The sequence below is a fragment of the Kryptolebias marmoratus genome, linkage group LG1 (assembly GCF_001649575.2).
Source record: "Kryptolebias marmoratus isolate JLee-2015 linkage group LG1, ASM164957v2, whole genome shotgun sequence".
Taxonomy (NCBI): Eukaryota; Metazoa; Chordata; class Actinopteri; order Cyprinodontiformes; family Rivulidae; genus Kryptolebias; species Kryptolebias marmoratus.
The window spans coordinates 23,895,480-23,921,040 of record NC_051430.1 but is presented as its reverse complement, the minus strand read 5'-3'; the positions used below and the strand labels follow the sequence as shown (position 1 = coordinate 23,921,040).

The following is a 25,561-nucleotide window of genomic DNA, read 5'->3' as shown; positions in this document are numbered from 1 at the left end:
CTGAATAAAAGAGAGCTGTGATTTGATTATATGACACAACGACCTGCCATATAGGTTGAAATACTTGCATTAGTAGGAATCATTATTTTTACTCTGACTAACAAGAATGCCACTTTGACACGGAATAAACATATTATTGATATAGAAATAAAAAAATAGAGATAGGCGTGGGGTTGTGTTGATTTTTTACAGAGTTGTACCTGTCCAGACGTGATGCTGAAACCGTGACGCTGTTTATCACCATCCGCTAGTCTCCTCCTGCCATTTTCAAGCTACGAGCTAACGGGCTAAGCTAGAGGTCTCCATCAGCAGGAGGCGTAGAGGACTGCAGACAAGAATAAGAGGCAGTCAGATCAAAAGGCCGAGGCTTTCCTGTAGAGTCGGGGAGTCCTTACTTAAGGCGAAACTGTTATTAGAACGGCGACACGATGTCGGATTTTGACAGCAATCCGTTCGCAGACCCGGATTTCAGCAATCCTTTTCAGGTAGCTAACTTGGCTACTTTAGCATCCATGCTAAGTGCCTTAGCTAGCAGCTTGACAGCCATCCAGAGGTGTTTCCTTATAAGCAGAACTAGCTGTTTACCATGTTACTAACATTTAACATGGCTGTTAATAGTATAGGGAAATAAACAATCAATTTCGTCGCATAATTTTGTCTGGTTATGTCTGTTTTCAGTGCTGTAACCGATAATATTAGCTATTCGTTAGCTGTGACCACTGACTGTAAACACTTGCTTATTAGGTTATTTGTTTCTTACAATTATTTAGGTACTATATAAATTTGCTTAGCTACAAAAGTCGCTGGGATGATGGCCTTTATTCAAACATCACAGCAGAAAAACATGCATGTTTGCTACTACTACTTTTGAATTATTTCAATACAAGATAGACAAACAAGACTATAGACGCTAGCATTGATAGAAAATGAGCCCCAAAGAGTAGCAGGACACAGAAGACTCTTCTGGGTAATTAAAGGTGCTTTAACTGTTGCTTCCCCTCACATTTGCACAAATATTTGCTTGCAGTCTTGGCTCATTTCGCACACATGCTAAAACTCAAGCATGTCATGAGTGGCCTTTTCTAGTTCCTTTTGTCTATAATGTATAGGTTGGGTTTCCTCCACAAGAATAAACTGTTATACACAATTGATTTGTGGTCTAACTTGTGGTGGTCATGTAATCAAAGAGGACAAGATACAAGCTCACAAACAACAACTTGTTTCTATGTTTTGCAAAACTTTAAAACTATTAAATTATTCTTTGTTGGTGCAATCCAACAAAATTGTTTAATATTGCCACAGGATCCAAAAGTTATTTTCAAATAGAGCATGACCTTGTTGAAGTGTTGCATGTACATCTTGTTTGATGTTTTGATTTTGGTCCTTTCTCCCCTGTAGGATCCTTCAGTGACCCAGGTGACACGGTCAGCCCCTCCTGGTGGCCTGGAGGAGTATAACCCCTTCACAGACGCCAGAACGGTCAGCTTAACGAGCATCTCCAGTGATGAGCGTGTGCATGCGTTTGTGTGCTTCTGGCTCCGAGTGACCTCATTTTACCCACTCTCCTTCTACACTTTTTCAGTCACAGAGGATTTAGCTTACAAAATATGACTGTGGCCTAATTGCAGTTTTTAGTCAATGTGTCTTTTGGTTTCATAAATGTTAACATGGACAATCTATGCTGGTTTGCAGGCAGCACCGGGAAATGCCCCCAAACCTACTCCTGCACCTTCCCAGAACACACAGCCTGCCATCATGAAGCCAACAGAAGAGCCTCCAGCTTACTCACAGCACCAGACTCAGGTACCACATAAAGAAATATCATCATTTTTGTACATTAGTCACATCTGTTGTTAACTGCTCTTTGTTTGCACTCCTAAATACTTACAATCCAGACTGTACATTTTTGGACAGTAATATATATATATATATATATATTTAAATATCTACCTAAGTTTTGAGTACAGAAACAACTGTGTGTGGCATATTTAGTCATGTTAAAAACAACTGCACCCTCTTTTTTTTGTTTTGAATTTTGATTCATCAGGACAAATAAGTTATTTGGTCCTTTCCAGGTCTTTAAATTGGGTAAATCACATATTTTACAATGTAAATATTTTTAACAAAGTATTCCAAAATGTGTAACTGTCCAACCGCTTATGGTCTGAAACAAAGATTTACAACAGATACTCCATCTTTGTTTCTTTTGGTTCATTTTTTTTCTCTTGTCCATTGTATATTGTACTCTTCTATTTTGTGTTGACTCAGCAGCGACATAATGAGGTACTGTTTTCATTCGGACATTTTCTTTACCCCTTCATGTCATTGTTGTACATAATGTGGATTCACTTAATGCCCTTTTCCCATGCAGCTTTCAATTTGCAGTTCCATTTTAGAGCAAGTTTATTACAAATAAACAAAGATGCGTGTGATTTAAAGTAACTGAATATGACCCCCTTTTTTTTCCCTCCCAAACTAAAACATCCAAGCACATTACAAATGTTTTTTTTTTTGGTCTCTTTGGCAATTGTAGCAAACTGTCAAATGTTGAAAAGTAAATTTTTAGCAAATCTTTGTGTCTGTCTCAGGACCAGGCACGTGCTCAGGCTGAGTTGTTGAGAAGGCAGGAGGAGTTGGAGAAGAAAGCTGCAGAGCTTGATCGTCGGGAGAGAGAGTTACAGTCCCACGGAGTGGCAGGTCAGTCAGGCCTTTCCTTTAGTCACTCATCACCTGTTTTATATACCTCACCGTCTGAATGGTCACTGTTAATCAAAGCTGGACTACTGACATTTGGGTTCAGAAAGTTTGACGACAGTAATTGGCATGGCAACCACATAATGTGGCTCAAAAAATTAAAAAAAGTAACAAAATCTGAGCTTCAGGCAGAGTAGCATTTAAGAGCACTACAAGAATTAAAAAAGCTGATTGGAAAAGTTTAAAATCATTATAGGCTGTGACCCCAATGAACAAAATGTGTAAAATTAAATAAATAAAAGTTTAGTCCTCCCAAAGTTTTGTGATTTTTCAGAGTTTCATAATAAAATGAAAAGTCACAAACATTATTCAGTTCTCTCACAACTTTGCCTGACATCTTCTCATTATAAGATATATTCTGTATAGTCATAACACGGTTTGAGGTTTAAACAAATGAGCTAAAACTCAGAGCTTTAACAGTTTTTGATCGAAAGTATGTATTCATATTCTTTCTCAGTCACATGACTTTGATGAGCTTCATTAAACCTAAGATGAAAATAAAAACTATAATATATTTTACTGCTTGCCTCGTTTTTTACAGGGCGTAAGAACAACTGGCCTCCATTACCAGAAAAGTTCCCAGTTGGCCCGTGTTTCTATCACGATATTGCCGTGGACATTCCTATAGAGTTCCAGAAGACCGTCAAGATTATGTACAACCTTTGGATGTGTGAGTGCACCGTCTGATTTACAGCAAAACATAAATTACAGACTTATTCAACAATGAAAATCCATATTATTGTACTTTAGTTCTTTAAAAACTTACTGCATGACATATTTATTAAACCACAAGAAAAGCAGATTTTTTTTCTCCTGCATTTTCATGATGAATTCATAAATAAAATTGGACTTTTTTTATTCTTTGAATGCCAGTCCATGCAGGCACGCTCTTTGTGAACATGTTTGGCTGCCTGGCGTGGTTCATTGTGGATGCATCTCGTGGTGTAGATTTTGGCCTGTCCATGCTCTGGTTTCTGCTGTTTACCCCGTGTTCTTTCGTCTGCTGGTACAGACCACTTTATGGGGCTTTCAGGTAAGCAGAAATGGAGGAAGTGATGCTTACCTATTCAACGGGCAATCATTTTCTACAGGAGATGAAGCCAATTATAAAACTAAATAAAACAGGGTCGGCCAATTCTCAGTGTTTTTGCTGTCTTGGAACATGATGTAAACATAACATAATGGTGCATATAATTAGTCTTTATCAGTCTGGTGGAAGCAGAAAGGGCTCAGTGTTCATAGCTTTTCTCCTGATCCTCCTCTTCTCCTCGCTGCAGGAGTGACAGTTCATTCCGCTTCTTTGTCTTCTTCTTCGTCTACATTTGTCAGTTCGGCGTTCACGTCCTTCAAACTATCGGCATCACTGGCTGGGGGACATGGTGAGTATTTTGTTGTCTGACTGAATTTGTCCCAGTGTGAGCCTGTTGTGGGGTTCACTCATGTTGCCTTTGTCTTGTGTTGTGTTGCCAGTGGCTGGATTGCAGCTCTAACTGGTCTGAACACCAGTATCCCAGTGGGCATCATCATGCTACTGATTGCAGCTCTGTTCACTGCACTGTCTGTGGGATCCCTCATTATGTTCAAAAAGGTAACACAGGCCCTTAATTCCAGTCCACAGTGCACATTATTTGATATAATTATAACATAGTTTGAATATTTACGGGTGGACAGGTGTGTCTTCTAAGATTTTTAATCACAAACTTATTTTTTGACTTAAAAAAAAAAGGAAAAGAAATGTCTGCTAACAGCCTTGTATGTTATTGCCAATTAATTTGACTCTTTTTACTGTTTTATTTCAGGTGCACGCACTGTACCGTACCACTGGTGCTAGCTTTGAGAAGGCTCAGCAGGAGTTTGCGACCGGAGTCATGTCTAACAAGACCGTTCAAACCGCAGCAGCTAATGCAGCCGCTAACGCTGCATCCAATGCTGCTCGTGGGGCCTTCAAACCTCAGCCATAAACAGAAACTCAGACAAGACCCATACAAGCTTATACACGCAACAACATCATTATGGAGACACACAACTCTGGTCCCGCTGGCTCTCAGATCAAACAGATTGCATTCATGAATGTTTCATCTGCACATCTCTTTTCTAAAGTATGAAGGAAAACAACAGACAGGTGACCAGAGTTGTTTGTCCTCATATTAAATCAAACACTAGTAAAGACATTACAACATGCACCCTATCTGCTCTACAGTCAGAGGTGACCGACCGCCTGCTCACATCCGCTAAGTGATTCAAGGTGTGTTGTGTGTGGGAGGGTTTTTATCTCACACACTTACCTTTGCTTCTCTTGTCCTTCACTTCCCTTGAAGTGGTCCCAGATCAGGCAGGAGTTCTAGCGTACCTTGTGTTTGTCATGGTGATGACCTCCGAACAGCTTCAGTGTAGACTCATGAGAAGTTATAATCTGATTATGGTGGCGTGTGCATAGTTCTGTTTTTTTTAATGGCTGAATCTCTGTGTGAGTGTGCGCTTCACTTAAAAAAAAAAAAAAAAAGACAAAAGTGACTCTGATTAATTAATTTATTTTAGTAATCCAGTTCTTGGACATTGAAGGTACACTATACCTTATCCAATATCTGTACTTTTGTAGCAAGACAGTATAATTCTCGTTATGGAAAAATGGTTTCCTAGAGATAGGAATATGTATGTTCTTATTTAAGAACCTGCCCCAGGATATTTCTCAGTGGAATATCTACTCCTGCTCTGTGTGCTTCTTTGGTTGGGCTGGTTCAGCATGATAGTACTAAGCATGTTTAGCACACTCAAGCTAAATAAGAAAAAAAGTTTTGAGCACCATTATTTTCTCCACTGCCGTTCATCAGGCTACACAGGCAGTTTTGGGGGAACCTTTGCCGCCTTATTTTCCCAGAATTTTCTGTGAGAAGTGATTGCATGTCCTGACGGGAAAAAGTTGGTTCAGCTTTTGACTGTAATGGCCTGGCGCATTCAACCAGAAGGTCTGAAAACATCTACGTTTTCCTTCTTTTTTTTTTTTTTTTTTTTCTTGTACGTTTAACATTAACACACTACTAAAGTATGTGGCTCTCACTCAGTTTTATTTGTAGCCATTCACACGTTTGAAAACTTACGCTGCTATTAATCTGAGAGCCGCTTCACCGTGGCCTCCTGCTATCATGTTTCGTGTTGAAAAAAAACAAAAAAAACGAGGCACACGTCATACATAGAAAGAACTAAGCTGCCTTTTGTCACAGTAGATGACCCGGACAATGATTCAGTTCGTCTTGAGTCCATATGATGCTGTGTAAATGTAAACCACATAGGCAAACAGTCCATTTCCACCTGTGCTCCTCTGTCAGTATTAGATTACTGGCAACAGAAACCTTGTAGCCAAAATAAACATTAACGAAACAGGGATTCAACTTGATGCTCATTCAGTTTTATCACTATGAGGCATTTATTTAAATACACTAAAGTTGTACAAACTGCTGTCACTGAAGTGTAATATGAGTGTGCGATTTATTTATTTTTGTTACTCATAGTGAACGTGATTGTCTGAAGATGTGCATGACAGATGAATGATAGCTGGTACTGCTGTAACTACACTAAATACTCCCGAAACTGTTAAAGTTAACGATCTCTCATGAATTACTAATAATTAATAATAATATCTTGGCAGTATTGCATTTTTTTTTGTTTTTCAACTCATTGCACATTTACTGTAAAGTCAGTGCAAATCATGTTTTTATTTATGCTGTTATTTAAGTTATTGCGTTTGTTTTAAAAAATTTTTGGTCTGTGTGGTAGCGAGGCTGCAGCGTGTTCAGTGGTTTTGCAGCGTAGCCTTGTGAGATGTGTGCTTGTTGTACGAAGGTGTGTGTGTGTGTGTGTATATGATGGATATGAAAGAAGAAGAAAACCATACTTCCTGAAGTGTTATTTTATTTCCTGAAAAGCTGTGAGAAATCTACCAAAATGTCCATAAATTTGTTTTCAAATCTTGCTTTGTGATGCGTTCCCTTCTGTTTTACCTTTAACTTATTACAACACTTTGCTGCGTACACCCTCATGATTTCCATGCATCCATACTTTGAAACCGTTTTATGAAGCCTTTGCCACAGTGGGTAGTTTTTTTGATGTATTTTGGCGAGCTAATTTGAAGTACAGAACAATGTGTTTTGAAGTTTGCTGACAGAAAACTGTGTTTTTTTTGACCTGTGATCGTGTTATTGGACAGAAATGAAGAGGAAAAGGGACACCTGTATATTTTGTAAAGTTTGATCCTCATTATCAATCACATGTAAAAAGAAAAAAAAATAATGCACTACTGTCTGGCTTTTGTCGCATGTGAAATAGTTTCAGTTTTGTATATTTATGGTATTAACATGAAATAAAATTTGAAAGAAACAACTGTCTGCTTAATTTTACAAAAAATGTTTTAAAATTATTGGGGTTTTTTTGACAAACAATCCTTTTATAACATTTTTCTATGAAATCTAACTCATAAGTTATCACATTTTGCGAGAGATCACAAACAAATGCTTTTAAGTAAGTTTTGTGACTTTGTGCTTGACTGCATCTAGTATAAATGATGATGATGGTGCCCATTTAGATGTATAAGCTGACCATGCCATATACACTAATGTACTCCCATACCATCAGAGAAGCAGGCTTTTTAACTTTGCTCTGATAACAGGCTGGACTGTCCTTCTCTTTAGTATGGAGGATATAATGTCCATGGTTTCCAAATAAATTTCAAATTTAGATTCATCTGACCACAGAACAGTTTTCCACTTTAGTACGATAGACCTCACCCAGGCAGGGATGTCCAGAACAGCATCAGAATCAGACCTGTTTTTAATGCAGGCCTGAAGATCACAGGCATCCAGAGAGTTCTCCAGATTCTTGAAATCTTTGATGATATTATGAGCTGTGGATGATGGGATAGTTAAAGGAACATTATTTTAAGGTTGTTTCACTAGTTTTAGAGTTTGTCACAGACTGGTGAACCTTTTTAGCCTCTTTAAAATGTTTTTTAATACCCAGTCCTCTTACTGACCTGTTGTCAATTAAAATAATTAGTTTCAAAATGCTCATCCAGCTGTTTCTTATTTGTACCACAAAGTTTTACAAATCTTTTGTTGTGTCGTGTCGCTGCCATCAGACTAAACATCAGATATTTTAATTTAAACATTTGATATGTTTAATATGCTCAGTTGTAAGTAAAATATTGATTTACAAGATTTGCATATCATTGTGGTTGTTTAAAATAAGATTTTTTTTTTTGACAATGTTTAACTCAAATGTTGTTAAACCTCATCACTGAACCACTTGAATCTATTTCCAGATAACTTCCTGTGTTGACCATTTTCTGTCTCTAGATGTCAATGTTTCCTTGGAAATTTTGAGAACAACACAAGCGTTCACACATTTATGACATAACTTTATTGAAGGTGGGATGAGATATTTGAGTACAGATGACCTCGTCGCACATATCGGCCTCTCTTGTGTAGTATCGTACATCATGCTGCAGATGTGGTTAACTGTTTTGTTAATGTAACAAAAATAAACAGTAAACACAAAATCTGTTGCAGCACAGAAATACTTTTTGAAACAGATCGATTTTATAACTTCACTTTCTTTCTATTCACACTCAGCAAATCACTACAGAGGAATTATTGCACATCTTATCTACAATGAATAAAAGCACAGCATTGCTTGGGCCGTTACAGTGACTTATAAAGCATGACCTAAAGAAAGAAGGATCACAAAGAATGCAGCATTACAAAATGAGTGAAATGCCAAGTGCAAAATGCAACGTGATGTGCTAAAAAAAAAGGTAGAAAAACACTGCATTCATGTATCAAAAATGATCCTATCAGTGGAAAAGAAAAGGCATTTAATGTGAATAAAAAAAACCCTACTGAAAGTTCATACAGTCCATTTGGCACCTATTGTGCAAATACTGACAGTTATTAATCTGTAATGCACCCACGACCCATTTAATAGGAGGAACACTTTTGGAATGAGGTGCACATCGAAACCCAGCGAAAAGGACTTGCTGTTCTACTGCGCAGCTTAATCTGAGCTACTGGACATTCAAAGACCTCAGCAGTAAAGATCTAAGTCGCACACAGAACATATGCAAGCTGCTGGTTGGTTCAGTGGAGAAAAAAATAGTGCTTGTGTTTTGTTGGGGTTTGCAGGTGAACGATAAGACCAAACGTCACAACGACGTTACAGACCTGCACACCAATTTACTGGTACTGTGTCCTGTCCGTGGCAAGGTTTAGAAAGGTGTACACAACCAATTACTTTAACAAATCAGCTTTTTAATACAGTGGTTTAAGGCGAAACTTTCTATAAAAATAGACCTTTGTAAACAAACAAACAAAACAACATGAATAATGTTCATTTATCAGTTCTGAATCTGAGACTTGAACATAACAACATAGAAAAAGGCTTTAGCAAAAAAAGAAAATTAAAATGCTGTTAAACCCAGGGGTTTTCTTTTTCAACAATCATTTATCCTGACAATCAAAAGGAAAAGAAAATCCTCTTTGTGCTTCTTTCACTGAGAAGTTCATGTGTGCACACCCAAGAAATGTCACTAAAGGTGATTTCCTGCTCTTTTCAGAACAGGCAGATAAGATTTTTTCCCTCCTCGATCTCCTCCTGAACCTTATCGCTGGAAGTGGCAATCTCAGCTTGTGCAGACAGGACAGAGCACAGGAAGGTTGCCAGTGTTCCTCCTATTGCTGCGTAGAACGCCCAGCCGAGGGAGCACTGAGCGGGCTTGAAGGGCGAGGCCTCGGAGCCACAGTAGCTAATGACCTTGTCGGAGCCCCAGCCTGCAGGGTACAGCATCAGGCCCACCATTAGCAACAGCCCTGGAGGGAGAGCAGACAGTGAGACGAGCGGTTTGGTAAACATCTCAGCTAAAAATAAAAAAGAATCCCGGTGCAGATGGGCACGCGTTGACTCGGTGACTCAGCTCTGGTTCAGATAACATCTATTCTTCAGCTGACAGGAGTTTGAGGCCAGAGGAACAACTTGACCCCAGCTCTCTTATCTGCTGAACTTCTACCAGCTCAAGTGTGTCCTGCTAAGCAGACACGTGTCATGTGTTGAAAGAAACATGAAAAAAAAAAAGACAAGGAAAATGTCAGTGGGTACATAAAAAGAAAATTCCATTCTGAGAAGGGCAGCGAAGATGTTGTCAGCTTGCAAAGTCAAGTCACAACAGTGAAATTCCCCGCAGGCTCTGCTCAGTAATGTGCGCACATGGTTTTGGTTTTAAAGTCACAGTTCCCAATTTTCCAAGCATACTTTGTCCATGGTTTGCTCTCTTTTTTAGTGTACCATAACTAAATTTAAAACATGTTATTTTTTTTTTAAATGTCTTCCATTTTCTATTTAAACTGGTAAATTTAAATCAGTGCACACAAAAAACATCAAGGTAATAAGAAGTGACTTCATGTTTAACATGTTTCTGAAGTGTTTTTACTTACTGGGTGAGGGTGTGATTGTGGTTTTAAAGCAAGATAAAATGTGTTTATTACACTTAAAGTTTACGTCACTTAGTAAAATTTTATTTTGATGAGTTTAAAAAAGTCTAAGTCTTAATCTACATTTAAACATCCATATTAGATTGTTCTCATTGTAAAACAGTAGACAAGATTTTTATAACTAGAAACTTTGTACAAACCCTGTGCTACCTGAACTGAACTTTACATTATGAAAATATGATTTGGATGATACTTTTGTAGCAGTTGTGACATTGAAGATAGCTCTATTATTCACAAATAGAAGTGCCTTTGAGCAAGGCAGTACCTGCTCACGGCAGAAAGGCTGTGTTAACTGCATTGTGTGCTCAGCCCTACATTGCTTCAAGTATAGATTACTATCTTACAGATGAGTTCAGTACAGAGGTGAAATTCCTGTGTGTGTAAAAATACAAATAATGAACAAAATTCAAGACAACATCCTTACTAACTGAGATTCCAACCATGTGCAGTGAGACAAAAAATGTTTAACCGGTTGTAACATCTTAAAATTACATCTGATTGAATAGAAAGAGATTAATTTCTAAAAACAAGATCAAGGTTAGAAGCTTTACAGTGACTTCATTGTTTTGGCTGACCATTTCAACTATTGTATTTGAAAGCTTTTTAATCAAGTCATCAAGTGACCATCAGTAGTATAAAAGAATATCAGACACCTCAGAAGGACCAGGAAGTTGAAGCCACAATGGGACCAGTGTCTCTGTATGCTGGTTTCAGTACAAGTTTGAAGTCCTGCCACCTTTACATTAGCAAACGGGACATTGCCCTTGTTAAAGAATTAAGAAATAAAAATACCACTCATAATTTTTTACGTGCTGACTCTTATTTAGTCAAATAGTTCTTAACTTGCTGTCTTATGCTCAAATATTCATCCTCTAATAGATTTAGCTGTAATCATTTATTTCATGCATAAACGAAAGATCACGTGATACCATGATCATATGCAGGAAAGTAGGTGAGACTTAAAATCCCACATCTCTACTGGGCAGACTCTGGTTCCAAAAATACAACATGGCAGCTCCCATAATACACAAACTTGTTTAATTCTTAACCACAAAAGAAGGCAGGATGTTATATTTAGCATTCTCTTATACAGCCAATGAGACTACTGAATAAAAAAATAACACTAAAACAAACATAATCTTAAAAGGAACCAGCCTCCCTATGAAGTACAGTTTGTACATGACTACAAACAAACAGCCATGTCTGACCACAAAGGTTAATGTCTCACCTGCGATGGCCTGGAGCAGCCCACAGATGTTGAATATGCTTTTTTTCTTGATGCTCTGGAAACACAGGCTGAAGATAGAGATGCAGGCCACACACCCGAGTACTAACGTCCCGGCTGCCAGAAACAACATGGCAGCCTGCCAGAAGCCACTGGCCACTTCCCCGAAATTCCTAGCATAAGGCCCACAGCTGACCCCCACACCTCGGGAGTCGATACGAAGACAGCGGCTATAGAGGCCAAGAGACGGTCGGAAGTCCAACAAGTTCACTTCCCCACTGCTCCCACTGGCGTTCGGTCGAGGAAAACCCAGCAGCCAATCAGGACTCATGAAGGCGACGAGCTCCACAAAGGCCACCACGATGCTGAACAGAGTCCACATCATGGAGCGGCACGTTACAATCACGTGACACATGGCGTTGGGTCTGAGGACACCAGTTTAAAAGAATATTTCAGTTTGTTGAAGTTCTTTGAAGGTTTCCAGTGACAGAGCACTGTTTGGGGGGGAGTTTAAATTCCTCTCCCTTCAAACAGAAAGGTCAGACAGGTTCCCTTTGTTGATCCAGATGGACTGTTGATCTTATCCTTTCAAAGCAGATGTTGTCCGTCCTCCCAGCAGAACTTCTTTTTCGCTTTTCCCTTCTTTTTACTGAGGCGCAGTAATGCTTTGGTCATCCCAAACAGCTACAATACACTGAAACGGCTTCCTTTAGTCATTGTACGGCCTGAAACCTACAGGAACAGAGCAATAATAAATGTTAGTCATAAAGAAGCTGTTTAAGTACAGAGTGAGCACTACGTAACATGTAAACAATTCCTCATCCACAATGAATTATCAGACTTCCTCATGTTTATTCATTTTCCCACAGGACGTCCAATTTATCTTTTTGTTATCAAACAGTCTCATTCTACTTCAAATTCACCATCTGCCAGCTGTGAGAAGACCGTGAACTTCCCTTCCAGATGGTTCATTGAACAGTCATGATGAATCACACACAAAACCTCTAGAGGCTGCAAAGTTTATACTGTCAAAATGTTAATCCCTCAAAACAAGACCTCTGTGAGCTCATCTGCAAAATAACAGAAGCCTTGGGTGTTTTGCTGGTGAGTGAGCAACTGTAAAGACAGATCACTGCAGAGATTTGTTGCAGCATGCCACATTTGACAACAACACAAAAGTATGCCAGTCACTCCAATGGCAAACATATATTACATGAAGTAGATAATTGAAGAAAATCTATACATAAGATGCAACAACAGGCTGAATAAAAGAGACATAGTTGCAAAGAAGAACCCTAAGCAGCATCAACCCTGTCTCGGTCATGCTGTGTGGAAAAAGCTTTTGTTTATGTGAGTCACTAGGCCCCTCTAAAAGCAGAAGTTATACTGCTGCTGTGTCATAATTTAGCTGCAGTGGCCGCGCTGACCCCACCACAGCCATCGTCTCTTGGAAGTGAAGGGATTTCCCTGAAATCCCAGTGCAACCTGATGATACACACAGTAAACGGTGCAAAAGCTGGTTTACAAACTGCTTGGTGGTCTTTAGCAGACCTTACTGGTGAAGGTCTCAGTAATTTATAGTCTAAGAATCTTTGCAAAGTTTGTGGGAAAGTCATCTCCTAAACTGAAGTTTCTACAGGCCTGAACAGTTTGAGAAATCTTTGTTACTGATGGTACAATACATTTATGTTCTTAATTTTTGTAATAAAAGCATTATTTGTGAAATACTGTAGATATCAAAGTTGATATTAGTTATTCAGTCAGCAGCAGCTGCTTCATCTTTATTTTCCTACTCAATAATTGATTCAGTTTGTACAGCCGTGGCCGAGCGCTGATTTTTAAAAAGTGGCCAATATCGACCAATTAAGATTGGTCAGCCAATTAACAGGTCTGTCTCCGATTAGGTTCAAGCTAACAAAAAAAAAAGAAAGGGATATCTTTTTTCCATGTGGAGCATATGACTTAACATGATATTTAAATTGTTCTCAAATTTCAAATTTTTGTTTGTTTGGTTGTTTTTTTGCCTGACAAATTGCCAAAACGGTTCCACCAGCAGGTCAACAGTGAAAATCTGCTCAATGTTTTACAGATCAGATTGCAAGATACAGACAGATGATGCCCACGATTCTAGTATTAGGAAAAACAAGTATTTTTGTTTGCTTACAAAACTTGGAATACTTTAATAAGTAGGATAAATAAATAAAAATCTGGATTTTGATTTTTTTAACCCACTTTATATTACAGGCGCTGTCAAGGCTTATCAGTATTGTCTCATGAGATAAAAAAAGAACAATCACTGATTCATCCAAACACAGGACTGACTGGGTCATGATGACAAAGTCAGGACAACATTTGGTATTTAAAGCATTTAAAATAAAAATATGACTCAAGTTAGGAGGATTCAGTTGTGTCTGCTGTTCACAGTTGTGTTCTAGTTATGTTGAAGTTTTTTTTTTTAAAGTAACTTGTTTTTAGTTTTTGTACAAGTTTGCTTTGATTTGATTCTGGTTGTGCTGCCTTTCTGTAAAATTCCTACATGCATTTATCTCATTTCATGTTTGTCTTCAGCAAAATTTCAGGGTCTTCATGTCTTTTCTTATTCTCATTCTACATTTTTCCCCTGTCCTAATTAGAGATCACATGAAACCTCAGCCAAAATACACTGTCTAGTGTCTGCATATAATTACCCAGCTCGAAGATAAACAGAGTGAGTGCATTTTAAATTAGACCCAAGCTCAGTTAAGTTATAGTTACAAGATAAATAAGACGTGGCTATGTCATAGTTCATTGTATGTCAGAAGAGGAAGTCGCAAAAATAAACAGGAAGCATCAGTGTCTGCACCTCTGAAGATGATCTGGTAGTTACCTTCCTTCTAATCTAAACCATTCCCCATCAAATAAATTTAGCTAAACGTAATAAAGGAATGTCCCAAGAAGCAGGTTTACTTCCAGGGAAACGTGGCCATGAAGAGCAGCCAGAGTAAAAATACAATCAGGTATCTGAGCTGTGTTTATGTGGTTGAGGACAGCTTGAGGAGTGCCCCTTTTTCTATTACAGTCCTTGAGTTTATTCCAGGCCTCTGCACACACCATGGCTTTTCTTATTCTTATCACAGTTTCTATTCTGCAGCAGCCACAACACTGCACACGCTTACCCCTCAGGCAACTCTATTTATGACAAACATTACAATATATCATATTTTTTTAATAAATGTATATCCAGAACATTATATGTTCACAAATCATACATATAAATGTTAGTTTGAACAGGCGTTTTTATTTTTACTCAGTCTTAACTCTCAGGTATTTTGCAGTTTGGATTTTAAGTTTGCTGCTAATTATGGTCTAACAAGCCTGCTGTGTGTTAAGACTACCATGTCCAAATTAGCAACTCTCCTACCTGTGTCAAAAAAGGAAAACATCATTAGGAAACAACAACTACCAGGTGCCGCTGGAAAGAAGTTAACAAATAAAAAGACAACGTTGTATTAATAATTCAAATTTGCCCCTTTAACTAGACATGAAATATTTGACTAATCACCACCCTCTCCATTAGCTATAGCTTAATTAGTTATTTAGTGCTTAAAAGAAAGGTCACGTGACACCATGATTGTGTGCAGGGGAACAGGCCCAGACTCTGGTTCCAAATATACAACACGACAGCTCCCGTAAACCACGTCCTGCCGGTTTCAGTTCCCAACAATGAGACAAGGTGTGTACTTATACAATCTATAGTTTATATTACACGAACAATTATAGAAGGGTTTCCTCATTATTTTCACTCTGGCACTGATCGCTGAGCCTTTTGAGGACAATAAGAGTTTTGTTTGAATACATGTATATATCTTTTGTCGGCCTCTGTGCTGCAGTTTAGAGAGCAGAAAGGTCACTACATCCTGATTCTGATGAATAATTTCCGCTTGTTTGCTGGTTGTTGAACAAACATCTGGGAAAGTGCTTGAGCTGTGCTTCCCTGTCAAGCTTTTCTTTGTGTTTGTGCAAGCGCTGAGAGGGGAATATTTTACACTTCACAGCACATCAGATGCTCAGAATTATGACTTATTCATGATGTCGTGATCAAGGAGCTGTGGGTGGGAGGTCTCAAGCTCCCCGTTGGTTTTGATAAATATGTCTCCTCAGACTGTTTCAGATCTTCGTTTCTGCAGCTCTCTATATTATTATGCAGTCCCCGTTAAAATAATATATGTATCAACACCAGCAGTGACAGATCCTGGTGCCTTGCACTTATTCCATGAAGCCACTATGATGCTGAGTTTCACTGATTTTACAGCCGATATGTTTCAAGATAAAAGAGTTTTACATCTGATCTGGATCTGCTTCATCCCACATTGCCCAGACAGAAACCAAGTCTACCACGCAGAATAAAATGCATGTAATAAGGGGTCTAAAGCTATCTTACACCCAGTTTTCTTATTATTCTTTTACTGAGTCAACATGAACAGTCTCCTTAATAATGTGAGACAAATTTTCTCTCATGGAATTTACCAAAACTACAATCCATGAAGCAACAGCCAGTCATGTGGACTTTGTTCATAAAAGTCTCTGCTATTCAAGACAAAACTTCAGTTTGAATCAAAGCTGCAGATAAAGCTGCAGATTTAAGACATATGTGGGTCAGTCAGTCGGTCGTTTGTTAGCGGAGGCAGCTGAGGAGTAAATCTGAAGTAAATGGTCTGAGATAGCAGCAGCAGTGCTGGTAGCATGCCAAGGTGCTGAGGTAATGATTGCTGGCCACTGCAGCATGTTGTGAGGAGATGAAGTGAATGAGAACTGAGGCTGGGTGGCTGAGGGCTCTGAGAGTCCGTTGACCCATTTTCTATAAAGAGAGTTTTGACACATCCGTTAAACATTTCAGGAAAATTATCGCATTCATGGGCAAAAACCTGTAAGACATGAGAGGCTGTTAGAAGCTCAACCAGTCAGATCAAATTACCTTCCTCTTCATGCAGTCTGAGAGGACTCTATTAGCTCATTTTTTTGTTTGACTGCAGGTTTTCAACCAGAAACCTCAAACCAAAGCACTCTGTTCCCTAAGCTGCTGTGCCAGCTCCGCTCTGCTACGGTCTGGTCATGCATCTGGACCAGCCAAGAGGAAGGCCCTCAAACCAAAACCGCACAAAAGGCAGTATCTTTATCCTCAGGGCCACACAGCTGCTCAAATGAGATGTTAAGGACAGTGTGCAAATTGCAGTCCACTAATGAAGGTCTTATTTCTGTTGGTCTTTCCAAGAACCATAAAAATAAAAGGCCATGTGATGTGAGAGTAGTATTACAGCAGTTAGCTTTGGGCAGGACCGAACATATCCCTCTTTCATAAAAAAAATGCAAGCAGCTGAGCTAAAGGTAAATGAAGGCAGAGTGAGGGAACGTATGAAGCTTCAACAGCAACTATAAACTCACAGGGAAGACTCAACTTTCCAATACATTTCCAGTTAATTTTAAAAAGACAAGCTTCATTCTCATTGCCTTGTTGGGAATTTGTTTTGGCACAGCAGATAACATAAAGCAGAACGGAGAAACTCACGCCCTGCAGTGCTGACTCTCAAACTTTCGTCATTTTTTTTATCTGCTGAACAGCAATCAGTCAACACAAAGTTCTGCTCGCCTCCGAGCGTGTAGATTTAGGAACTTGTGAAATTCAAACACTCTTGGAGGTGGTGGTAGCCTTTTCAAATCAAACAACCCTCCCCTCAGAAAAAAACGAGAGAATTTGCACCGTTGCACACAATGTGAATAAGTCACACATATATCTACAGCTGCAAGGAGGAACTTCTCAGTGTGGTTTTGCAGAGCTCTCTTCGTATCTACGATGAAGACAAAAAAAAAACCAAAAAAACAACTGCGTCCCAAATTGCGAAGAAGTTGAGCAAAAAAGACGCTGTGTTTGTTTGGTTTACACAAAACCTTCTCACTTGTCCCATAAATTATGAAACAAGGGCTGCTCTTTTCAAAAGCCCTCTCTTGCTAACCATAACCATGTGAGACACTACTTTTGTTGCCCTCCATAAACATGAAATAAAAGAACTGCGAGAGGAGAAAATATTTCCCATGGCTAGGCTTGTACCACAAGTTGTGTCTCAGAACTTCAGCCTGTGAGTGATGGATACCATCAAATACATGTTTGGTACTCCAGAGCTAGTTAGGTTTATTTTACAGACCCTGATTAAACACTATAAAACAGTTCAAGCTGTGATAGGCTATTAAACATAATTCCCAGACTGCGCATAAAGAATCATATCATCCCAGCAGCTCCAGCTCTCATTTACTGTGCTACCAGTAGGCCTATGGTTTTGATGACATTACAAAAAGACTTAAAAACAAAAGCAAAAAGTAAAAGAAATGCCTCCAACAGCCTGCCATAACAATACAGCACACTTTACAGACACACAAAGCCAAACACAAACACACACGCATAAACTGTGAAAGATGCAAGGCTGTGCTTTCTCATCCAATGCATGATTACATCAAAACGCATGACTTCCCCTGGGGAAAGTATCACCCAGGCTCATCTGAGCGTGTGTTTATTTGTGTGTGTGTGCATGTGCCAAAAAAAAAAAAAAAAAAGATTCAATAAAAATCAACCCTCTTCATCTGGTGGGACTCCAGGCTGCACAAAGACATGCCGACACCAGCCCTTTTCACTCCACTCCTGAGCCCTCAAAGACGTGCCACTGTTTGCCAAGAATGCTCTCCGTCAATCTCAGCGGCAGGTTACTGTGTGCCCACCCCCCACCCCCCGCCCCACCCCAAATGACCAATTCAATCCCAGCTTCACACTGACCCTTCAACTCTGACACACAATGCATAAAGCAAAAAAAAAAAAACTGCGAACATTTCAAGCCACTTTGAAGACTTCTTTGACAGTCGCAGCCTAATGTGATACTATCTGTAAGAGAGAAACTTCAAAACAAGACTGGGCTGGATTACCAGTAGGGTCATTTCATCACACAGTTAGAAACATTTGCTTTTGTAGAACCTTTCCTGCTTTTCAGACACAAAATCCTCTTCTGAATGGCCTCTAGAACCATTAATGTCTGATTGTGTTAAAAAGTTAAATGCAAAACAGGGTGGTTGGCATTTTTTGTTTTATTTTATTTTAAACTTCCATAAAATTAAGCAGTTATGGCATCCCATTAAAGTCATTTACAGCACATTAAAACAAACTCCTGGAATCTACTGAATCCATCAGTTTGTACGAACTATAAATGAGTATTTAACTAAAGTTTGTTTATTCGATCAACCCACCAGTGAAAAGCCGAGAGCAGTCGTTTCGCTCCTGTCATTGTTTTGTTCCAGTTTGTCCTTGAACTCAGCTTGTATAAACACTACAGATGGTTCTGGTTTTGTTTAGGTTCTGATGTAGCACCACTTCCCCTCTCAGGCAGCACAACAAGCCTCCATGGGTGGCTCTGGCATTGATGGACCCCCTCCCTGTACTTCAAGGACAAGAGAGTTGTGGTACAAAGAGTGTGGCGGTGGGGACATGTATGAAAGACAGATTAAGAAGTAAAACCCATCGTTTTTTTCCCCCCCACATGGAGATAATTTCTTTAACAGACTCTGTTCAGATCCAACATGTGGTAACAGTTGAACATCACATCACAAAGTGTTACAGTCATCTCTGCAAATCTAACCAGCTCACTTCAGCTGGGAATACATTTTCTATTTATCTCATTTACAACAGTCCTTCTTTGGTAACAAACCTCAGTTTATGTAAAATTCTAAAAAAATCAAATTGCCTTCAGCTGCTAATGAATGCAATGCAGTTTTATTTCAGATGTTTTTCAGACGGGGAGTGAGAGAACAGCTTTAAAACTACCTAAAAGCAACAGTTTCATTCATGACCCTCTCAGCAGAGTTTCTCTGACAGCCAGACTGTTTCCTTGTAGCATGTTTTCTACTTACATGGACCTGAGAGACGAGAAGAGGACGAGAGGAGGAAAACTTCTGAAACCCTGCTTCCTCTTCCTGCTGCAGCCCTGCTTCTCCGGCCCTTCATTCAGTGTGTCTCCCTCCTTCAGGACTGTTCTCCTTTTTCACGCAAAAGACATCCCACTGCCATCTGACGTCATCAGCTGCTCCCCTCCCTCCTCCTGCCACCTTCACCCATCCCCCCACCCTGCCTGTCTGTCAGAGAGAAGGAAGAAAATTTTCTATAATGCTAAAAAAACAGATTTGAATAGTCATTTTTATATATGTGTTCAATATTAGTAGAAATGTTTTTCCTTGATGTTTATTTTACTGAACAGATCTGAAAGACATAAACAGTCTGTCAGCTTTTGCAGCTCTTAAGCCTTTTAAATCAGTGTGTTTTTCTGCTCTCGACCATATTAACTGAGGAAACTGAGGTTGTTTAGTTGCTTCCACTGAAACGTTTTATGTGTTGTACAAACCTGTGGCGAAGCGTGTGACTTGCCCTGCAACCATCTGTTGGGGCAGCAATGTCAAAACTAAGAGACATAACAAAACTGAGCGAGCTCATACAAAACACTGCCTTGGCGCTGAGGTCCGATCGTGGAAAGAACAATGTTACACAAGCTGTTAAATTTAATGCACATTACACACCCTCTGCACAACATTGTAATTAAACAAATGCTTGTGTTCAACCAGAGACTTCTTCAGATTCGCTGCAACAAAGGCTGGTACAGAAGGTCATTTCTTCTCACAGCAATAGCCCTGTGTGCAATAACTTGAGTAACGACTCTGTTTGGACCAATAAATACTTTGAAATTAAATATCTGCGTTGGCCAAGACATATAAACGGGGTCAGTTTGTTCTTGTTGTCACTGATTTCAGACTTTCAGAAAAGATTGTCCAAGCTGGTTAAAGTACAGTGAATTCTTCAGTTTTATTCATGAATGTTGCAAATATATACATATATAAATTTGTGTTTTCAATAAAAAACACATTTTCATCCAAGTGACTCTAATTTTAGGTCATGAGAAAAACAGAAACAGTTATAATTCTTCCACAGAAGAGTCTTGATGATCATAAATGTGCTTCTAATTAAGCAATAGGTTAAAACTCTAAGTTGGGTTTCTGTAAAAACGCAAATAATAAGCCTTCCTAAGGTTTGTTTATTCACACTACAAACAATATGAAGTCTGATTTATTTGATATTTTCTGGATGAAGTAAAATTGGATTTAAATGAAATTAAAGAGAATGCAAAGTGTTGAATCTCCCTTCTGACCCTGTTAGGTTTTTATGTGTTTCACATGAGTAATTAAAATTTTCTAATTCTTCTTCTGTCCTGTTTTTTTCTATATTTTGCCTTCGTGATTGTGACTGTGCGACTTAAGCTTCACCACGTTGTTATTTACTGCATTCCTGCTGCATACTGTTTGTGCTGTTTGTGTGATTTCGCTTCCACACAACATTCTAAAAAAGCCCAACAGCTCCTCTTCCCAGCCAGTCTCAGCACCAGCTCTCATTCATTTCCTCTCTGCAGTGGTGGATTTTAACGCACACCGCCCTCCTGACATTCTTCGCAGCCTGAAACCAGCTTGTCTTGTCACTCATGGGATGCTTGAGTTCTGCGCTGCCTTTGTGCCACTGTGTCATTTAGTCGGCTCCATGTTCAGGACTTCCTCTGTCCACACCACGCCGTCTGTGTGAGTCTTCCTGGTGAGAACACCGTGGGAGGCAGAAAAGTCTGTAAATAGTGACGTGCGGTCACCAAAGTCTCTAGAGACGTAAAGATGTTCTTGGCTGCTGAGCAACTCATGGGAAACCCAGAAGTTAGGAGACACTGGGAGAGATAACTGGATTTGATGGTTAGTGGTTGTGGGAGGAAGTTATTGATGCTAATCTTGGTGCGTACTGTATGTTTATATAGTTGCATCTATGTGTGAAAGCGTTGGGATGATTGTATTAACTGCAGTAGAGTTCCTTGGTTCTCACTCTGCCTATAAAGTTATTTAACGGTGGACTTTTCAGTTCAAAATGAGACCATGATCGAGTTGTTGAAAGCTAAATTTAAAGACAGTTTTTGAATATATGAACAAAAAAGTAAATTTTACCCACTGTTGGTTAAATTTATACTTTTCATGACTGCTTAAAGAATAAGCCTAGTGAGTTAAAAATAAATTAGATGAAATTACTTGGTAAGTGTGAATCAATAAGATTTGTGCAGGTTTGAGCCATGACTGAAAACATGTTTCATCACATCACAGTTAAATAAATGTTTGTGCAATTTTTCTCTTTTAAGATTTCTTGATGTGTTCTCATTTGTACAACTCTCCTGGGTTTGTTTAGGTACAGGATTGTGCAGAGGACGATTTGTGATTGTGTAATTACCTTTAGGTGTGTTTGTTTTTCTGTCTCTTAGCAAAATATCTCACAGACCAATATTCAGATTTTTGTGAAACTTTCGGAAAGTAATCATTAGATGTACATCTACTACTGATTGACCTTTGGAGTCACCTCAGTTCAATCAACAGCTAATCAACCATAGCCAACATAAAATGACTAGAACTTAGTCAGTTTTACAGATATTGAGCTCATATTTGGTCTGATAGTAGTTAAAAGTCATGCCCAACACATAATTCAAGCTCTACACATTGTTTAATGTCTCTACTTTAAACTTTGACATTCACTGTTAGAGTCAGCATTGTCTGTCTGTTAGCAAAAACAAAGATAACACAGTTCGATAAAATATTTTCTCATCAATATAAAAGTACTGGGTTTTAAAAAAACATCACAAGTCCCGGAGTTGAGATAAGTGAAGAAATTAGAGAGTGGGGAAAACAAGCTCACACTGCACCTATTTCATCAGGCTCCATGTGGTTTGTGAGTTTTAACGCTCAAGAAATAATCATATTGACCATGCAGATTAACTTCTCTGTGGACTTCTACTACGTCAGCATATGATAAAGTATTTATGCAATTATGGGATCCTCAGTGGAGTGAACACAATCCTGCAACTGGCAATGAAGTGGTCAAGAATCTGGCATTTGAGGAACAAAAAGAGAATAGAGCTTAAATATCTTTATTTAGTTTTGGGGAATTTCCCGGCAGCTTACAGTTTTAAGCTGCAAATGAGGTTAGAAGAAAAGGCTCCGACGTCCCAGCTCAGTTTGAGTCTGACTTAAATGCTCAAACACATAAATCTACATTGTTTGGTTTGTGTATCAGATTTCTGTCATTCTGTTAGTTGGCAACTCCTCTTTTCTTTCACTGATAAAATGAATCATCCTGCAGACACAAAGCATCGGTGATAATAACAATTCACTGTTTTTTGTTTTGCCAAAATGTACACAACTCTTGGATGCCAGTGAAACACATTTATGGTTGCTAACAAACAAAACTAAATCTGACACTTTCCCGTCCAGTCCTATTATTAACAGGGATTTGTGAAATCATCCGTCCAACTTATTTTTTTATGCACTTTGATTTTTACAACCTTGCAGACCTTTTAGTTTAATACCACCCTGGACGAGAGGGAAACCCCTCAAACAGTGTGATACAATACGCTTTCTTTAATCTTTTTTATATTTTCCTGCACAGATTGCATTCTGTACATTCAGTGATGACAGACCAAGTAGCTCTGCTTTATGATAAGATTAGAGGGAGCAATTAAAAGATAAAACTTATATTGACTACACGTTTCACATCTAGGGTGTCCTCTCCCTAACAGATGATGAGAAGCAGTGCAGCTGTTTTATTACGGTGAACTGCAGCGGCATTTTTACTGTGAGTAACGCAGAATTTATCTTCAGAGGCTGTGAAGCAGCTGCTGCCATTCTGAACATATAGTCTATTCTAAAAGCTGATTTCCTGAAGGCTTTTATGATCCCTTACAGGATGCTGGTTTAAAGCTGCAGCATTTGACATTTGTTAGAAGTCTTTATTTTAAAAAGGAGAAGAGTTAGGAGCACATTCTGATGTAGTGTGTAAGCAACTGTGCAAACGTTACTCCTGTGTGAAAGTGCTAGGTTTGATTAAAGGCCGAGCATTCCTTGAAGGAGTCAGGAACTACGATAAACTAAAGATCTCTTCTGATGAGAAGGAACAGAGCTGCTTTGGTCAAACCATATAAATGATGTTATTTGATATATAATATCTACCACACCAAAATGTAGCTCAGTGTCTGTAAATATGTCCGAGTTATAGCCGTTTTTGCTTTTGCAAATGTTGCTTAGCTGTAGCAGCCATCTTGAATGGGGCTGACTCAAAAAGCTGATCAGTTGTAGATGCCCATCCAATGATTAGTTTCTGCGAGTTCCTTTAAAACCCTTCCAATGGTTTGTGATATATTTTGCTAACGCTACAGACAAACAAACATGCACAGACACACAGACATGGGCAGAAACATTGTGCGATCAAAAGCATCACAAGTTAAACTACTACTCCTGCTGCCTTTCATAACCTGGCCTTGTTCTTAAATCTAGTCATTTTGGAAACCCTTATTGCCTCTTTTTTTTTAACCACCACAGCCTAATAATGCCTGCAAATACTGGTCTGGGTTGAAAGCCATTTCTACAGTAAGACTGTTATTTTGTCAATAGAAATAGAAAGCATTAACACTTCCGTACAGTCTGACTTTTAGAGACTTTAATTGCTCAGATTCCCATTTTTTCCTCTGATCAGCTTCAGGATTCATGTCTTCAAGTCAAGATAAGTGTGTAATGTTTCCCTCTTGTGTCTGAAAGTTGTAGTACATGTAACATGTCGCCCTTTTTGTTTGAAAAATCTTTTTAAATAAAAAAAAAGCTTAGGAAGTTGTGACCAAATTGAATTTTTGTAATTATCAAGGATGGAAGAGAACAAAAATAAATATACAAAGACTGCAGTGGGTTGATCAGATTGTTCAGTTTTCTCACAATTTAACAAAAAAGACCATCTGTCCAGTTTCTCTGGCTGCTTTTCCATGCAGGATTGCAAGAAGCTGGTGCCTCAAGTAGTCAGTGAGGTGGGTACACTTTGGACAGGTCAAAAATATTATTTCAGCAGAATGTTTTTTTTAAATATGAGTCATGATTGGCCCAGAGGAGGAGGTGGAGGTTAACAAGTGGGCTGTTGTACCCCCCACCCCCCTTAAACAGAAGACCTTTGACTGAAGCAAAGCAGAAAACAACATGTGTGTAAAGATCCTTTGAGTGTGCAATCAGTAGCTCATAATGTAGTTGAAATTTAACAACAAATGTGTTTTTTTTAAAGTCGCAGTAAAAAAAACACCACGAAAACTCAGACGCAATGTTTTACAGTGTTACTGTAAACCAATTTTTCCCCATTTTCCATTTCTGATTCTATCTGGTCAGAGGAGCATGTGATAAGTGTAACACCTGATCAGTTCATTAGGAGTCAATAGTTAACCACAAGTTTATCAGTGTTGGATCGCTCACACTACAGATCTGAAAGCCCGCAAACAAGCTGCTCTGTGCACTCACTTCTTCCAGCCTGAAGACTCAAATCTGGCCTTTTTCCCAGTTAGCCTCCCTCCCCACGCTCACATCTGAAGCCACTCCAGTTCTTTAACCCAAAATGTGAAGAGTTCCTCCCCCTAATCGCTCCCCCTGTCTCCTTTCACCCTCTCCATCAGCCTTTGGTCACTGAAACAGTACAAACAGCCACAGCTCCAGTCTCAGCCTGCAGGAACTAGTTGCAGCAACAAGAAAGAAATCTAACTGAGTACGGCTGGTGGTCAGTGGCTGACACTCCAACTGGAATAGCTGGAATAACTCAGGAGAAATTGGATATATACACCATCGATTTCTGAGAACTGAATGCGGAGAAATTTCACGTGTAAACCTTGATGTAGCTTCTGTGGCCTTTCAAAGAAAGGAGAAGGAAAGCTGAGGGGGAGTTGAAAACAGAGTTAATCAGTGTTACAAGGTGTAAAAAAAAAAATTAAAAAAAAGACAAAGGTCTGCAGTCAAGCTAAAAAAAAATCTGCTCACTTAACTAGATCATTCCAAGTTTCTGTGGCGCTTTGATTATATGTTACATAAGTCACTTGGGCAGTGAACATGATGTGAAGTGGGTGGGTGGGGGTGAATAGAGTTCACTTTATTACATCTGGAACTC

The 25,561-nt window shown here is 39.0% G+C and overlaps 2 protein-coding genes across 3 annotated transcripts; one reads left to right on the top strand and one right to left on the bottom strand.

Moving 5' to 3' along the window:
• The first annotated feature begins 265 nt into the window (after positions 1 to 265).
• LOC108233540 (secretory carrier-associated membrane protein 1) lies at positions 266 to 7,128 on the top strand. The gene is made up of 9 exons (XM_017412081.3): positions 266 to 485; positions 1,399 to 1,479; positions 1,693 to 1,803; positions 2,589 to 2,697; positions 3,296 to 3,424; positions 3,628 to 3,787; positions 4,032 to 4,133; positions 4,225 to 4,342; positions 4,554 to 7,128. The coding sequence occupies exons 1-9, from the start codon at positions 429 to 431 to the stop codon at positions 4,713 to 4,715; spliced, it is 1,029 nt and encodes a 342-aa protein (XP_017267570.1). The 5' UTR covers positions 266 to 428; the 3' UTR covers positions 4,716 to 7,128.
• Positions 7,129 to 8,147: 1,019 nt separating this feature from the next.
• LOC108233580 (LHFPL tetraspan subfamily member 2a protein-like) lies at positions 8,148 to 19,584 on the bottom strand. Of its 2 annotated transcripts, XM_017412139.3 has the most exons (4): positions 19,441 to 19,584; positions 18,781 to 18,971; positions 11,518 to 12,246; positions 8,148 to 9,611 (listed from the first exon to the last, which is right to left on the bottom strand). In XM_017412139.3, exons 3-4 carry the CDS (start codon positions 11,927 to 11,929, stop codon positions 9,355 to 9,357), a joined length of 669 nt encoding a protein of 222 aa, XP_017267628.1. In that variant the 5' UTR covers positions 11,930 to 12,246; positions 18,781 to 18,971; positions 19,441 to 19,584; the 3' UTR covers positions 8,148 to 9,354. The 2 variants fall into 2 exon arrangements, with proteins under 2 accessions (XP_017267628.1, XP_017267627.1); XM_017412138.3 differs by lacking the exon at positions 18,781 to 18,971 and having other exon boundaries at positions 19,441 to 19,578.
• Positions 19,585 to 25,561: the final 5,977 nt, after the last annotated feature.